The sequence below is a fragment of the Drosophila miranda genome, chromosome 4, assembly GCF_003369915.1.
Source record: "Drosophila miranda strain MSH22 chromosome 4, D.miranda_PacBio2.1, whole genome shotgun sequence".
Lineage (NCBI taxonomy): Eukaryota > Metazoa > Arthropoda > Insecta > Diptera > Drosophilidae > Drosophila > Drosophila miranda.
In genome coordinates, this window is record NC_046677.1 from 21948026 (window position 1) to 21966043 (window position 18018).

The window sequence follows — 18018 nt, forward strand, 5'->3', positions numbered from 1 at the left end:
TTTTTTTTTGTAATAGTTTTTATATTTTTGGACCCAAAACAAAGTTGATATATTTATCGATCCATGGAATAGACCCAAGTTGATATATTTTTAAGGTATAGATTTAGTCTCTTTTTTTTTTTGGTATTTTATTACCCAGAAGGCTTGTCTAATATTTTTCATATATTTTGATTGATGGCCCAAATCAAAGCCCTTTGCAAGAAATGTCCAAAACAATCAACGTTTCAAAGAGAAAAGATCGCGGGCCTGGGGCAATTAAATTTCTTTTATTTCAATGTATTCCGAGCATTGATTTGTGCACTGCCGGGTCCCATCCCCAGTCCCCAACAATAACTGAACTTTGATCATAACTGAAGCCATAATTATGGGTCTAGGCGGCTTAGGAGGGAGCATTTTATGTGTGCCTGCAATAAAAATAAAACTGCTTTTGAAAGATATACATATACTTTACCCATGGCCGGCCGAGATGCACGGAACGAATCTTTATTTATGGCATAATGATCGTCCGAGTCAGAGTCGGAGTCCGCGTCTAAGTCGGGAGTAGGGAAGGAAAACTGTTGTTTTTTTTTGGGTTATGTTCCCAATATACCGTCGTATCCGTCTCATCGCTTTACGATCAATGTTCAATTCTTTGTTTGTGTGTGTGTGTGTCTGTGTTTGCCGTGGAGTGGGGCATCATCTGGCCCTGGCCGCTCGATAATTCTTTATTATTTCTCTAAAACTTCACCTTTAATTAAACACGAAACGAAATTATAAAATTGTACCTGCTTTAGCAGCCGCCGGTCCCTATCCAAGTCCAAGTCGAAGTCCAAGTCGAAGTCAAAGAGTCGCAGTCGCGGTCGCATCGGTTTTATACCCTGTAGTGGAGCTGGGGGGTATATACTATCTTGAGAGATGTATGTGCAATAGGCAGAGGGAAGAGTGCCCCTTGAGCTATTGGGAGCCATCTTTTGGCCTATCCAGGTGTAACCATTCGTTCGGCTCCTATCCGGGCTGTACCCATCGAAGACTCCTCTATGTAGCCTCCAATTGTGGCTTAGATTCGGGTGAAATGTTTTTCCATAGGGTACTTCCCTAGTCGTATCCTTTTCTGTACCCTTCTTACTTGTTTTCAACTGTTTTCTGTGGCCACCACTGGGGGAATTTCTACCTGGACAGTACACGCGGCGCATCGCATCGACGGTGTCTCTTCTGCCGTTGTCTCTGTCTCCCCCCCACCCCTTCCCTCTGCCGACGATGCTGCTGCTCATCTGCCTGGCCCGCTTTTGTCTTGTGTGTGTCCCCAAATTCGATCGATTTAGATACAAACACCCATTTATGCATCAGTACCTTTTATTAAACTACTCGCTCTCCCGCTCTCTTGCTCTCCCGCTCTCTTGCTCTCTCTCTCTCGCTCTCCCTCTCTCTCTCTGCTTGCACGCGTCTTGGTATTTGTGTGGGTTGTCCGCTGCCAGCAAATACAACGTGCTGCCTTAATAAGCCCGTTAATGGAATATTAGGCAAAGAGTTTCATTTGTGCGCTCCACGTGCGGAGCGGGGAGGGGGAGGGAGGGTACGCACATGGCGACAGAGACAAACACTCCGATTGAGTGGGACAGAAACGAAGAGAGAAACGAATCGATTCGCAGAGTGGGAGTGCGGAAGCGAGGGAGAGACAAGAGTCGGCGGCTGCTGCGCTACCCCTTAGTCGTAGAGTTTAAGGGGTATAAGGGGTTGGAAGAAGTTTCGGATTGTATAGAGCTGTTATATTCCTAAAAGCATACAAGGATAGGCTTCTGATGCCGTGTAGTACCCCGTTTTTCCCCATCCTCCCACCACCTGAAGCACCCCCTGCACTTCTCTACGGCCTGTACGCCACACCAGGTATCGCCTTGTCGAGTCTCTCTCTCTCCTCTCCAATCCCATTGTAGTTGCTGTTCTGCTGCTTCTTGCTCATCTTCTTATTCTGATTCTCTTTTGTTGTTGTGTTCCCGTGAGTGTGTGCTGTGGCTGTAGCAACGATCGAACGATTTTAGTGCTGGAATGCAATAAAATTGTATTTTTGTTTTGTCCGATTTGATTCAAGTTTTATAGTTTGTCCACAGACTAGCGGAGTACACACGCACACCCAAAAAACAACAACCACGATACTTGATACACAATACAATGACAGAAATTCCTAAACTGGTACAGGTATCTACCGTCGTACCTGAATTCGATTTACAAAACTTGGACACTTCTTTTGGGCCTCAAATGATGCTCAGGCGGAGTCCAGTGGATAAAAATTGAACGTCTGGGAGTTGAATTTTCTATATTTCTAACTAAAAAGGGGGGGCTATTGCGTTTGGGGGAGCCGTTTAGGGAGACTTCTGTGGGTCGAAGTCGCCATAAGTGGAACGTTTTCTTTGGATTATGGTGGTTCGACTTTGGTTCGACTTATGGAAGTTCAACTGTTTGTACTTAAGGGATCTATATATATATCTAGTAATGAGATACAGTATATAAATCTATATATAGTTAGCTATAGTTATATCTATAGGTTAGGTTAGTTTAACCTGGATGGCCCTTAGCGGGGCCCCACATAGGCCCCAATATGGCACTTAGTTGCCCGGATATGGGGGTATGAGCCGTCGCGGCAGTGTTTGGGGGATTTTAAGGTCCTCGAGAGTTGCAGATGAGATGTTCCAGGGTTTCGCCACACTTCCTACAGCTGTCTCTGTTTGCTAGACAGTGTCCTATTATATCTGTAGATCTAGTTATGATCTATACTAGTTCTTGGACGGAAAATCAACAATTTCACTACCGTAGTTTTACCGAAAGCTAAGGGATCGGTATTGGTATCTCCTGTCAACCCCTAAGACATCACAAATCAATCAAATTGCTTATGTTTTATACAAAATGATGCAGCTTTCGAGAATAGAGTCGAATTTCTCCATTACGAACTTCCGTAAAACGATATTTTTTATCAGGGGGAATATTTTGAAAAACCATAAAACCATTTTCATTGAAAAGTTTTGGTTCTTATTTGCTATTCCCGAAAAATAAAGAGCAGACCACGTATAAGGAATTTATTTCCAACCAAAATAAAAGGGAGAAGACAATTATGGGGAAGACCCGAACTAGAAATGTGACGAAAACAATGGATTAACAGGCACTTCATACCCTTGTGGAAATGGGAAATAATGTTCCTTAAACCTCTTTACCTCTTTAACGTCCCCTGAAGTATTTTTTTTAAAGGAAAAGTGGTATTTTTTCTGAATTTTATATTACGAATTTTATCTATATGAAAATAAGTACAAATTTCTATAATTACGGGCTTCACTTTGTCTTTAAAAGTGCAAAACATCACCAGAATATTGAAGACTAGTCTACTATTTATCTGACTAAAACACTCCACTAAGTATAAGCCTCTCTAAGCAGCATCTGATCATCATCTAAGAACAAGTTATTCCCTTACCATTACCCTTGGAAGTGTCTCTTTCTTTTTAACCAGATTCATGATTTCGGGGGATGGGGGGTTATTTATGCCGATACTCGTACTAAAACCGAAATTAACATAATTTGATCGAGCGGTACACCAAGGGAAGGGCCGATGCATTTTTTATGATCCCATGCCAACGGCAATCACGGGGCTGGGAAATTATTACGAGGAAAACGATACCTTTCCACCGCGCCCGCTCTTTCTTCGTCTTGGCCACAAAAATAATGAACAAGATGCTTTCTTTCCATCTTTACATTTATCTGTAAGGAGGATCTGGGTATTAAAGCAATGAAAAGAGAGGGACAGAGGGATAAGGGGGGGGATCCATCCAACTAGACAAATGTTATTACCAAAAACGAAGACAACGACCGACCCCAAAGATCTGTGACTAAATTTATTCAAAAGAGATTCGAAAAACGTCGCGCTGTGCTTCATTCTCTCCCCTTTCTTTCGTTAATTTGAAACAGTTTGATACTTAGACACAGGTCTGTGTGGCATCCACAAAAGATACGGCATATGGGATACCTAGGCACCCATACTGGCACTCAGACTAAAGGTAATTCCAATACGTGTGTGACTGCCATTAGAGGAAAGTACTTTGGATGCCGCCGCCGCCGCCGCCATCGCTTTTGGGAAGGGACCCTCGATGGCACTGCCCCTGCCCCCAGCCCCTGCCCCCAGCATCCAGAGCTCTTGCATTTCACCATTGCCACGTCTTTCTCCCGCTGCCCTGCCCCTGTTCCTCCGGCTTTCTTTCACCTACAAGATTTATGGCACTGTATTTGTATTATTTTTAGTTGTTTTATGTCAGCCACAGATACACGCCTCGGTCCCCAGGCTCCCCTTGGCCCTGCCCCCCCCCGTACCTGAACGGCGTTCTCGGTTAGCTTTCGATTCAGGAGCTCTTTTCGGATGACTAACTGCAAAGTACGAGCATAGTGGGGGCTCGCATGAGTCGTTGAACGTTTTGTTTGACTCATCCTTTGAATGCTTTATTGGACAATCCCAGGTACAGTTGTGCTCTGGATAGTACTAGTAGTTGCATTTAGCTGATTAAAAGTGGGCTGCAACCCCAGCTGGAACTATAAATTAATGTTTTTTAATAGTATTTTGAGCTGAAAAATTAAATAATATAATTAATACATATTCAATTTTTAAAATTAAGAAAATCGATTCAAAGAATTTGGAGCAGTAAAAAATACATTTCTTTTTCTTTAATTTAATAAATTAATATTTTAAATATAAACAATATTGAATCAATTGTAAAGTAGAGTGGTTATAGTATATATTTGAATACCAAAACTAAAGAACAAATCCTATATAATTAAATGTCTATTTGGCATTATCTTCCACAAAGAAAATACAAATGCATCGTAGGATTTTCGGATGAAATTACATCAGCTTTCATTCAAATCAGTTTCCAATTTCTTATATTCTCAAAGATCTATTTATTGGGGAACTCAACATTAGTTATTTTAGGCGCAACTGTACTTTAAGAGGTAATAACGCGCTTCTTGGAGAGAACTGTATTTTAATTAATAATCGAGAAATTTTTTTATAATTAATACCATATTTTTAATTTTTTTTTCTTTTTTATGTATCTATTAATTATATAATTACTTAGTTTTATATAGATGTTTTATTATAGTTTTATGTTTTCTTATTCTGTGTATTTATTTATTATTTTTGTTTTTTGTTGTCTATTTTTTTTAAAGATTTTATCAAGTGTATTTTTCAATTTCTCCCCAAACTGCGTTGCTCTACTAATTATTATTATTATAGTTTATTGTAATATTACAAGAAGACTGAGGACTTAATTCTAGTACAGAATATTTCTTTTTATAGCTAGATCAACCAAGGCTTTCAAGCTAGTTGCTCTACTGATATTTTTAATGATAATTGGTACCTCATTCCATAATCGAAAAGAATTTCTTAAAAATTGTTTACCGTGGATCTGGTCATCAGCTTCCCGTAGAAGAATCAAGGGTTAATTGTAGGTAAATTCCAGTCTTTCCTTTAACCAAATTCGATCTAAAAACTAGACTTAATAAATAGTTCTAGTACCATAAACCAAACGCCATAAAACCCAACCAAAGCGGCCAGAGAAAGGGTCATTAAACTCGAACGGTTTTGTGTGGAGGCGGCCCGAGGTCTTACCAATAAACTTGATGTATGGCCACGATTACCAAAAGACTAAGTCCCGCTTTCTATACAAATCGCAACAAGTGAAGCGTACAATAGATCGAAGAACAAAGGCCACTAACAGCTCGGCCTCAACAGTTGGCAATTATAAGAAGCCCAAAACCCAGGGCGCATCCTCCACTGGCATTTGCGGCATGCCACGTGTTGTGTCGCTAATTTCATAGAAGTTATTAATTAATGTGTGGTACGAGGCAAAGAAGATTTGGTCTCCAGCTCCTCCTCCCTTGTATCTATGTATCTTGTAAGTATTTGTGGCTGCGGTCATTCCCGTTCCCATTCCCATTCCCATTCCCATTGCCCATTCCCCATTCCCCATTTGTATTCCAATTCCAAACCCACTTGATGTTATGCTAATCGCAGATGGTCGTCGGACTTGGTCGGAGAGGCTGGGGCTAGAGACATGTTCTCTGTATAAAATTAAACATCGTTTGATTGCTTTTGTGTGGCAAAGCATTTTTCTATCTTATTTCGCTTATTATTCCTTTTTGGAGTCGCCGAACATCATTTAAATAAAAGTTGAAATTTCTTCTCAGTTTCAAGAGTTCATTGGCACCTGATGATCCCCTGATCGGGCCCGGGGGATTTCCCAGAAGTGTAAAGGATTTACTCAATCTCTCTGATGCCGTATCCGATCAGCAGGTGCCGCCTGATCGTCCAGTCCAATTATTGCCAAACAATCTGTGGAATGCCCCGCACGTGATTTCGCACTCAAGATAGATAGATAGATAGATAGGGCATACCAGGACACGGTCTATCCCTGGCCGCGGCCTCGTTCTATTCCCGGAACTGCAATTGTTCTCATCCTCCTTTGTTCGCCACGTAGTTGGCTCGGACGTGCCTCCCGCCCCCTTCAGCGGTCTAAAGAATCTTCCCAAAGATGTCAGAAATTGCCAAATTGTCCTACATATGTGCCGCCCATTCCTACATGCCACAGTAATTATGTGCCACAATTGCCGGGCGGAATACCAAACAAAAGACCATCATGCATTTATATTCGCAGTATTTTTTCTGCATTTGATGGGAGATATGGCAACCCATTCAGGCGTGCAACGGGTATGTGATGCAAGGACAACGATGGACATACAATGGGCAGAAAAACCCACAGTTGTGATTTCTCAAGAACTTTATTCAGCATCACAGAAGCGTGTCTTACAGAGGAAAGGGTTTTCAAACATTATTTGTAGTTTTCGTAAAACGAGCTCCATTTGGTAAGGTCTGGTATTTGCTAGAGGCTTGGGATTTGCTGTAAACCAACCCAGAATTGGTCTAAGAAGAGTCCACACCTCGTCTTCTAGGCAGGATTCAGCCATTTGGCTATTTTTATGGTGTTTTGTGGTGTTGCTCCGTGAACTCTGACTGAGCCTGCCACAGGGGCTGGGCCTCCCTTTTCTTGATGCGTTCCTTGGCCCAAAAGACCTTCGATGGCTTGTAGAATGAGCCGCCCGACCTCATCTCTTTTCTGTTATAACAAAATCTCAATTTAGCAACTCAGCAGATTGCAATCAGCTTCTGAGGATCATCAAAAAGGCGTCTATCGTATGCTCCAAATAGTGGTCCATTATTTTGTTGGATTTTCCTTTGGATCTGTGTGTAGCCTTCAATCTGATCTAGATGGCCTATAGATCAAAGCTAGAACTAGCTAAAAAATAATCAAATATTCTTTTAACTAACTAACTTTTAACTAATTTATTTCCAAAACGCTGCAGTTCTCAACTAAATATTCTGCAAAAAAGGATGCTATATGAAAATATTCTACATCCGATATTCTACAATATATTTCCGTTTAACGAATTCCCCTGAGACTCCCCTGAGATTCCCCTGAGACTGTAATTCGAATCCTTAGAAAAGAAAAAGAATTTCTGTTGCAGCAAAAGAAGAAATATAATTATGTAAGAATTAATTTAAGACAATTATTTAGTGATTTATTATTATTATCATTATTATTATTATTATTTATTTATTTATTTTCAATATTATTATTATATATTTATTTATTTTTATTTGTTTTCATGCTCTATCCTAGCGCTTATTATTATTATTATTAATATAATTATTATTAATATAATTATTATTAATATAATTATTAATAATAACATTATTATTAATATTATTATTATTATAATTCTTAATTATTTCCTATTTAGTGAGCGAGAATATATTCATTTCGCTTGACTCTCTGACATCTTCTTGTCTTTTGGTGGAACAATCTTTCCATGCGACTTTCCCTCGTTTTGAAGACCTACAAGGAATCGCCAATTTCCCTTGTTTCCATTCATTCATGCATTCCCCAGCCAACCCTTCCCCTCTCCCTCTGTCGGGCCAACAATTTCTCAGACCATAACTTTTAGTTACTCACGAAAGTTTTCCAGCGAAGCTGGTGAATAATGTGCAGGGAGTTGTCTGATCGTTAATGAGAAAACTCGCAGATGCAATCGGAATTAGTTTGGCTGCAGCACCAGCCCCAGCTCCAGCTACTGCACAAAAAGATGGCCAAGATGGGCCACTGCCAGTGCCACTGAATCGGAATCGGAATTGGCAGGAATTGGCAGGGACCGAAAGTCAGGACTGCGGAAAGGCGTTGAGCATTCAATGGCAGTGAGTCAGCAGGCCCGAGGACGAGTAGCGTCGGTAAACAGGAAACAGCAGAAGCAGCAGCAGCAGCAGCAGTCAAGCCTCATGGCCTGCAGCGCGAAATGTTGCACCAGGCACACACAGACACACACACACACACACCGAGAGATACTCAGAGATTCGAGGGGCATCGTAAAAATGATTTTTTATTTCTTGCACGGCCACAGAGAGGGAGTAAATGTCTGAACAAATTTGGACTGCAATGAGCAGAAAACAGCAATGGAAAGGAATGGCACCAGATTACAATGCCAGGAGACGGGGCTACGGGGCCACGGGGCTGCCTAGTCGTTAGAGTCGCTTGAGATATGGCAAAACATTGAGCAAATTCTGCAGAAGAAGATACAGACGACGACGACGACGACGACGACGACGACGACGACAGGCAGATCGACCTTGAAAAAGGCAGCAGCAGGCGCTACACACACACAGAGACACGAGGGGGGGGGGGGGGGGGGGGGGGGGGGGAGCGGGAGCGGGAGAGAGTGGCCCAGGGCCCAGATCAGAAAACGAGTTTCGCCACCAGACGCTCCAGCGTGCAACTGTATGCGAAGTGTATCTAACAGATACGTGTATCTGTGGGAAGCAGCCAAGGCGAAACTCGGTCTTTGTGCCAATAGAACTTAGAATGCGGTAGGACGCTGCCGTCAGACGCCAGATACCCTCTACTCTGCCCGAGGGTATAGCAGGTGTTTGATAAGCAGATATTTTGGGCACTAGAAACATAGCCTCCATGTGTAGAGGGTATTCCTCGCCTCGACTACTGCCTGCTTGTTGTTGATGAGGATTTCGCTTTGTGGGGCACTGCAGGAAACGATATTGTTGCCCCCAAACCCCTCTATGGCATCCCCCCCCCCCCCCCCCAGTCCAATACTGCAACAATTGTGGGAAATGGGAGCAAGCTCCAAAGCTTCTAAACCCGTTCGCATATGCTTCTTTTTTTCTTTGTATTCTTGAGGCTCGGGGGCTGTGTGGCAGGGGGGGCTGTGGAGCTGCGGTGTGAAGTCTGTGTGAGGGCGGCGATATGCAAGATTTGATTTCAACTTCATCTGCACATGGGATTGGATTTGGGATTGTTTGTGCGCCACATTCAGAATTTAATTAACTTCATTTATTCTGCCCGCAAATTTGACACAGATCCCCTTTTCGCCGGACTGTTTGTTGTCCTACATGACACATGAAGGAAATGAGCAAAATTCTGTTGATTTATAGGTGCCATAATGACATCCTTTAGCCCAAGAAATAGTGCGTTTCGGTAGAAAATCACTTGGGAATCTATTTCTTATATATTTCAGCAAAAGCTGAGCCCTTTTTGTGGCCCCCTTTTGCCTCTTTCGAGGGTACAGAGGGGCCTGTACACCTAGATCGAAGAAAACTGGTTCAAAGGAGGCCCCCAAGAGCATATCTCAGACGGTATACGAGCAAGTCAGACGGCTACTTATCCGTTGATCTCGATTCCCTGAAACAGAAACTACTCCCGACTAAGCATTATGGCCTCTGGGGAATCAGGGAATCGGTGGAGCCTGGGTGGGGGGGTGGCTTGACAATAAAGATGAGCGTTTTATGCATCCTTAACTTACACTCTATTTTAATTGCCAGGAGATCCTGAGAGGTCCGGTCCGGGTCCCACACTTGCCACCGATCTCATGTGCAATTAAACAGTCCCCCGGCATCCAGGGGAGGGGGGCAGGGCAGGGGCCGGGCAGGGAGTGCAGGCAAAAGCAAATTTACGTCCGCTGTCAAAAGGCAGCGACGTAGCGTATTTAATATTTTTCAGCGTGTTTTACCTTTTCATGTTGTGTCATCATCAGCATCAGGCCTCAGTCTCAGCAAAAGATACACAGATACACGCACCCCACCAACACACGCGCAGGGATACACTTACGATCCTGTTCCTGGCTCCGGTCTCAGGTGAGGGGAGGCCCAGAGCCGGGCACAAATTTGTACGCTCAACTACAAACTGAAAAGTCTTCAAGTCTTAAAAGCATTTGCAGAAAATCTCGAAGGCGACGGCGACGGCGACGGCGAAGGCAAAAGTAAACACAATAAAGGCATAAAAATTGCGAGTGAACAAAACAAATAAAAATCGAAAGAAATCACAAGTAGGAATGCTAAAAGAGTAGATAATGCGACCCAGAAAATACCCATTAATTGCATATATAAAAATATAAATAATATAATATAAAATAATTATATAATATAAAATAATTATATAATATAAAATAATTATATAATATAAAATAATAATATAATATAATTATTGTAATGGCAGTAATTATGCTCAGATTTTATTGGATATTTAGGATCAAGCAACAAGCAGTATCAATTTTTTTATAAATTTTCTTAAAAATATTTTTTCTATATTTTGTATATTTTTTATATTTTTCTACATTTTTCAATATTTTCTATAATTTTTTATATTTTTCTTTATATTTTTTCTATATATATATTTTTTTGTATTTCTATATGTGCCTATATTTTCTCTACATTTTTCAATGTTTTTCTATAATTTTCTATATTTTTCTTTATATTTTTCTTTATATTTTTTCTATATTTCTATATGTTTTTTATATTTTTTGTAAATTTTTCTAAATTTTTCAATGTTTTTTCTATAATTTTCTATATATTTCTGTATAATTTTTCAATATGTTAAAATTCTACATTTTTCAATGTTTTTCTATATATTTCTATATTTTTTCTATATTTTTCTTAATTTTTCCATATTTTTCTATATATTTTTTCTATATTTCTATATTTTTCGAACAAACTATTGTTTATTCGTACTGTAATGTTTATCCAATCAAAAAGAATTTGTGTAGATAAGATACCATATCTATTGGTGTTCAATATCTTCAAAATTGTGAATACAGTTTTGATTTTTTCAGAGTCCATAAATTAAGCACCAAATTAATTCTAACAGTCCTCAAAAAAGGCCACAAAACTCTTCTTCAGAGTACCAATAGTACTACAATTAATAATACTAATAATAGTAGTGACTAGTAGTACTACTACTAGTACCAATACTACCTTAAACCCCCCAATCAAAGCCGCCTAGTGTGCATCCCATCATACCCTCTCGAACACTCGAAAATGCAAGGTATCAAAAGGAGACGCGAAACAAAATGCTGATGCGGATTTTGTGGGGAGTGGGGAGTGGGGGTGGGGGGTGGGGATCTTCAAAGAGTTGCGGGGTATAGCTGGAGTATGTTGTTTTGTATCTGTGCTGCTCATTTGCACTTGGAATACAAAAGATACATTTTCGTAAGACCATTTTGACATGACAAGATAACGACAAGCAATCCGACCAAGCGGACTCACCCGAAAGCCGCAGCGAGGGGGACGAAGAGTGGACCCAACTGTTGACAGAGACAAGGGGGCGGGGGGGCAGGGGGGTACCCGCTGTACCCGCTCATTGGCTCCTGGCTCCTCTCCAGTCCAGTCCTGTCCCGCGACCTTTGCCTGAGTGTTTCGTATTTTAATTTTCATTACGGCCACCTTCGCTTCCCCTTCCCCTCCACCCCCCTCTGCCGCTCCATTAAAGGTTCTTGAGAAGCTGCGCCAGCGACGACGTCGACGACGACGACGTCAACGCAGGCAGCACAAAAGTGAGTATTTCCAAGAAATTGCAAATTATTTTTGAGCCGAGCGCCTGCGCCTGCTTCTCAGCCACAGCCACAGCCCGAAGCTGGAGCTGGAGCTCGAGAGAACCTGGTCTGGTCTCCCATGCTGCCTCCCCAGTGCTCATCACATGACTGTCCCGGCGCAGGAGAGACGCAGCAGCAGCAAAAGCAGAAGCAGTCGAAGCCGCAGCCACGGCAGCCGCCGCCAAAATGAGTTAGCATCCCAATCCCCGACTGGCTTCGCTGTCTGCCTCCGAGTGGTACCTCCTAGTAGTACAGAGGAAGGGTATATTGTGTCAGTGGGGTGTAAGCCACAAGCAGAATAAAGTGGGGTGTCTGTGGGTTGGAAAACACGTCGAAGACTTTGAGAATTGGAAGCACAGGTACCATTGGATGATTCAAGGTTTCGGGATATCATTTTGGGAATCGAGAAAAAGCTGTGGTACTCACGGTTTTAAAGATGTGAAGCTTGTCTTTGGTGGAGTCATTTATTAGGCTATAATTTATAGATCTTTGAATAATCATCAAGATCTGATGAATCTTATAGCTAAAAGAAGGAGTAAGGCGTTTGGAGGTACAGTCCTGGACTTAAGTGTTGGCACAGTAGTAGCTTCTCGGTTTACTGCAGTTTTAAGAGCTTTTCCATCACGATTTAAAAAAAATAATAATTTCAGCCGATAAAACAATCAATTTTCTATCAGATAGATTTATTATAATAAGCGTAACCTTATTAAAATATTTTTACATTGTTTTAATCAATAAAAGGTCTAAATATTGTCGTTAAAAAGTCTACCATAAAAGTATACTCTATTTTAAACTATATATAGGGGTTTTCTTTGGATTTCCATACCCTTATCCAAGTCGAAGAGGATCTGGTACAAACCTACGGTAAAGATGATACATCTATCCACCGAAAATCGTACCCATCGGAGAATTTTTTCCCTTAAAATGAATTTAAGAATTTTCCTTAATTTCTATATTTTCCAGAAATTCAAGCACTACCAATTCTCACTGTTATGAAAACCCACCCGATCACTGGGCATCCCCTAGTCGGTATATTACCTATGTATACAGATCACATTTCTTGCATCTGTATCTCTCTGTGTGCATGTGTGTGCGTGTCTGTCCTTTGAGCGAAACAAATGCCCAGATACTTTTGCCCATTGACACTCTCTGCGCTCCTCTGGCCTCTTTATGCTGCTGCCTCTGGCTCTGTCCTCCGTCCCCAGTCCCCAGTCCAGCGGCCATCGCCATCAAGTGCCCCAACATCGGTCTCGGTCTTGGTCCCGACCCCGTCACTGCCCGCGTGGCTCCCTCCATAAAGTCGTGTTTATGCCTTCTCATAAACATTTTTATTTTAATGATTTTTATTATTGCGCACATTCGTTACTTTTTATACAGACCGGCGAGGATCAGTTCACTTCGTGGCACCGCGCAACGAATTTGATTCTGCCGCCGTGTCCCCACAATTGTGTCCTGTCCTGGCCAGATCTATACCGTCCTCTACCTGTTGGCCACTCTTCTTGGAGGCTGTGGATATACAAATTTATATGTTTACTTATCGCCGAGTATCATATCTGTAGAGGTAATGCATGGGCGGGATATTTCAAGGATTTCTAGAAGAGAGATAATCCCCAGAGCGGGCTGGTGTTTCAGAGGCCACAATTGGAGTTTAGATGGGAGTAAAGGATCCTTGAAAATGTGATCTCTATAGCCGTACGATGGGATAGTAAAATCCCTAGAAGAAGATATAAATTAATATTTATGTACAATATTCCATTAGAAGATGCTCTTTTCTATCTCTTATTTCCCCAAAAACTCGCCAACTCCAGGCCCCAACGCATACCCCCAAGTACATGCCCCATGTACAGACCTTGGGTTTGGGTTTTACCTTCCCTCTGGTGGCGACTCTGGATGCAGACGCAGCATTTGCCGGCAATAAAAATTAATTTACGTTCGATTGCAAAGTTTTCGCCTCGGTCCGAGCGCCGCCACCGACGCTGTCGTTGATGACACATAAAATGCCACATTTACGGCCCCTTAAGATCCAACTCTTGTCTTTGCCCCCCACCCCCACACGCGTTCACTTCGCAAAAAAAATGGCGTCTGCCCGGTTTTGCGTACTTTTTGCCTAACCCTAAGACAAACACCGACAGCGCCATTGCAGAAATGGCCCTGGAGCAGTTGTTGGCCAGTTGGCTTAATACCGCTTCCCCCCGCAGCCCTCTTCCAGCTCCAGACTGGTGGAACCTTTCCAGGAATCGGGGGACCGCACACCGCCTGTGCCGGCTGGCCTGGCTGCGGCTCCAGTCCTGAACCTCATTGCTTTGAAGTTTTGGTGGTTTGCCTGCCAGAAATTAATATCTCATTCGATACCCAAAAGGCACTTTAAAAGATAGGCAAAGGCTTTGAAAGATTGATCTTTTCTCAATGGATAATTTAAAAAAAAAAAAATTCGTTTACAAATAGCAAATATTCGTTGATCAGTGTAACAGGAAACACATCTCTCGGGAGTTCTTATAACTATAATGGCGGGCATTTAATCCCAACCATCCTAACAGTCCATGGCGAATGTGGAGAAGACCCACATCAGACCGGGAAACAAATTGAAAGGCGCCGAAAGGCATTAGCTGGCTAACAAGATTAATATGAAAAAATATAATAAAATATAAATATATTTTGGAAGAGTGACAGGGATACGTCTTAAAATGATTCCTTCTTTGGACTTTACTGCAAGTCAGGCTTTATATTTATCTATCTGGGCATATCTTGGAATAGGCTTAGTGTTTAGACTAGGGTTTATTATAGTGCCCCCCGTGGGGGAAGCTAACGGCGCGGGGCAGGCGGCCCACACTGGAGTCGGGCGTTGGATGGATTGGCCACTGCTGTGGGGGCGGGGGCTGGGGCCACTGTTGGTGCGGCGGCTGGTTTTTGTGCGGCTGGTTTTTGGGCGGCTGGTTTTTGGGCGGCTGGTTTTTGGGCGGCTGGTTTTTGGGCAGCGCCGGTAAAGGGCACAGCACCCTCGACACTGGCAATCGAAAAGTCTGGATGAATCTGTGGCGTAGTCACGTGCACGTTGCCCGCCGGAGTGGCTGGCTGAGGAGGAGGCTTGCTGGTTGGTTTGGCCGCCACAGCCGCACCCCGGTGGCAGGCCACCATTTTGTTCAGCTTGCTGATGGCGGACTCACGCTGGGAGTCTACCACCATGCGCATGGCCTCCTGGTCGCCCGACATGGCCTTCTCCAGCGAATCGGAGCCCTCGTCGATGAGCACAAAGTTCATCACGTGGGCATGGGTGCCCGGCTTGATGCGATAGATGGGCTTGCCGGAATCGCCGCCACTGGCATTGGAAATCGATGGAATATCGACCACCTTGGCCATCTCCCCCCCCACCTGGAACACCGATGAGTGGCCGTTGACGAGCACCGGCTTGGGTATCACGTACGGCGACGACACGAACTGCGAGCACTTGCGCTTGGTCTTCTCCACAACGGTGGACACTGTGCATCCAGGTGCCTTGCATCCGCGCGACGCCAAGTGCCCGCCGGAAGACGTCGTGGTCGAGGCTGCACTGCTGTTGGGTGTGCCGGGGGTTCCAGGCTGCTGCTGCTGCATCTATGAAAAGACAAGGAATCCATAAGCCCTCAGCTACCGGCAGGTCTCAACCATTACCAACCTTTGCAATATGGCGTACTTCCGATTTAATTGATTAAAATGTAATAGTTTGCAAAAATTTCGCGTCGTAGGTCCAATGTTTGCCCGAAAAAACTGCAAATGGCCTAGCGCGTTGTGGGAAACACCAAAGCGCGTTTCCGAAAATACCAAAAATACTAGCAGCGGCGTGCGCATGTCGATAGACCGATAAATACTTAGGCGCGCAAGGGGAAATTTGAAAATCAAAAAGTGCACGCCCAAAAGGAAATGCTACATTTGTATCTCGGAATCGTAAAAGTGCGCCGTGCGTGGGTGCAATGACCACTGGCGTGACCTCGAAACAGGCCGACAGCGACACCCGCTTCATTTACATTCCAAGTACTTTAAAAAAAACAAATGGACAGACAACGCGAGTCGTTAAAAGATGCGCGCGCTCGCATCTCAAGCTCTGTGGCCGCTAAAAAGCTGTTTTAGTGCAGCGATTGCGAGTGGAACTGAGCTGAACTGTCCAGCCGCCAGCTTCTTTAATTTCCACTCGTCAATCATCCATCCCAGTCGCTCAAAGCGAAGCCAGAACCAGAACCAGAGCCTGCATCGGCCACAATAACCACATCAGAGTTGCAGCCTCATTGTTGGCTCAAATGAAATAATTACTTTAGCATACAGCATACGACGACTGGGCAGGCCGACTGTCTGGCTCTCGCTCTTCGTGCATCTGCATCCTTAGTCATGGCCAATATATCGACTCGCATTAACAACGACAACAACAGAGGCAGCGGCTGAGGCAGCGGCTGAGGCTGAGGCAGCGGCAGTGCAATAAAATCCTCCAACACGAGTCCGGGAATAATAAGAAATGAAATGCCATTTATTAAGCATTAATAAGTGCAAGCTTCCACGTCCATCCATCCTCCACAGATCCACACAGATCCTCCATGCACTTGGACCCCATCTGACTCAGCATGCGATGCGATGCCTGTGGCCATCCAGCACTCTGCTGGCCAGCCCCCCTTTCAGGCATCCGTCTCGACCAGCCATCATTTTGGCCATAAACTCTCGTCTCGGTACGAGCCTGAGAGGAGGCCACAACTGGCATCTGGGGGTGTCAAGATGTTAAAGTAAACTCGCTCTGCCCGATAACACATTCAATTTGTTTGTTCTAGGCTGGGGGTTTAATGGAGGGGATCTTTTAATCGAATTCCAGTGCAATCACAACGGAAGTTTCCGTACTTGTACTCCGAAATACTCTTGATGCCTGTGACTAATCAGAATGCACGACGAGTGCCTCCTAAAGGCATTCGAAAGATGGAAAAAAAAACACCATAGAGTGGAGGCCAGTGTGGAAACCGAAGGCTGAGATACCCTTGAGGATCCACCCCTGCTACCTGTACGAAGAAAAGGTCTCCGATCGGCTGTGCCAAATCAGAATACCCTCTTGGAGGGCATACAATATATACTTCATACGAAAGAGCATCGGCACCTGCAGGGTTAACTTAATTAAATTCCATTGCGTTTGGGCTCAGAAATTCGCGCAACATGGATGCAATTATGAATTATAAAATTAATATAAAGCTCACTTAACATGCAGGACGAACATGTCGACGGACAGCGGAAATATTTCCAGGCCCAGACACAGACCCAGACCCAAAGCTGGCCACAAAATATTCTTTTCAATCCCTGCAAATGGCTCTTCGGGCTCGAAATATAATTACAGGGAACGCATTAAGAGTACAAACTGAGAGTACAGTGGAGACTGGAGTGTCAGTCAAGGGTCCACTGCATTCCATGTTTCGTTCGTTTCAAGGCTGCGCCAGTAGTTTGTATTCAATGCGGGAGAGCTGCAAGTATTTGATGAACAATCAACTTTATTCAATAAACCTTTTTATGAGTCCACAGCACAGCACAGCACAGCACAGCACTCAGACATCTGCATATGTTTCGTGTGTAAAACTGTTTGTCATTGAATGACTTATGGCTAAAACTTAAAGACTTAAAGACCTACTTTGTGGAAGAGGGAGTTTTATTGTGGGCAAAGATTAAGCAGCTCCCTAGGCTACAGATATATCGATTACTGGAGGGTCCACTCCCTCTCTTTGGGGTCTTATTTTACGGTAAGCCCTACTGAGAGCGTTGTGACCTTGTGTTTGGTGAGAGAGAGCAGTACAAAGACCCCCGAAAAGAGAGCGCTTTGTGGTAGAGGACTAACTAATACATTGGCATCATGGGTCTGCAGTGCACGAATAAAACGCTGGACTGGTAGCCGACCCATTAGAGGTACCAAGAGTATTTCAGTGGACATTTTAGATTAGGAAAATATCGGTTAATGCTTCTGATTCTTTGTGGTTAGTTCTGTATTAGAAAGGATGAGCTACTGAGCTTTTTCAGCAGCGTAGTTTGCGATCTATTAAATGATAATTTGATGATTGTTGGGTTCAGTATATGCCTGGTTTATTGTGG

The 18018-nt window shown here is 43.3% G+C and overlaps 2 protein-coding genes across 2 annotated transcripts; both read right to left on the reverse strand.

The window, feature by feature from the left end:
• Nucleotides 1-40: 40 nt before the first annotated feature.
• LOC108161863 lies at nucleotides 41-1208 on the reverse strand. The gene is made up of 2 exons (XM_017296251.2): nucleotides 765-1208; nucleotides 41-404 (listed from the first exon to the last, which is right to left on the reverse strand). The coding sequence occupies exons 1-2, from the start codon at nucleotides 1170-1172 to the stop codon at nucleotides 363-365; spliced, it is 450 nt and encodes a 149-aa protein (XP_017151740.1). The 5' UTR covers nucleotides 1173-1208; the 3' UTR covers nucleotides 41-362.
• A 13160-nt stretch (nucleotides 1209-14368) lies between these two features.
• On the reverse strand, nucleotides 14369-15697 carry LOC108161861 (histone H1-II). The gene is made up of 2 exons (XM_017296249.2): nucleotides 15587-15697; nucleotides 14369-15525 (listed from the first exon to the last, which is right to left on the reverse strand). The coding sequence occupies exon 2, from the start codon at nucleotides 15523-15525 to the stop codon at nucleotides 14737-14739; it is 789 nt and encodes a 262-aa protein (XP_017151738.1). The 5' UTR covers nucleotides 15587-15697; the 3' UTR covers nucleotides 14369-14736.
• Between the last annotated feature and the right edge of the window lie 2321 nt (nucleotides 15698-18018).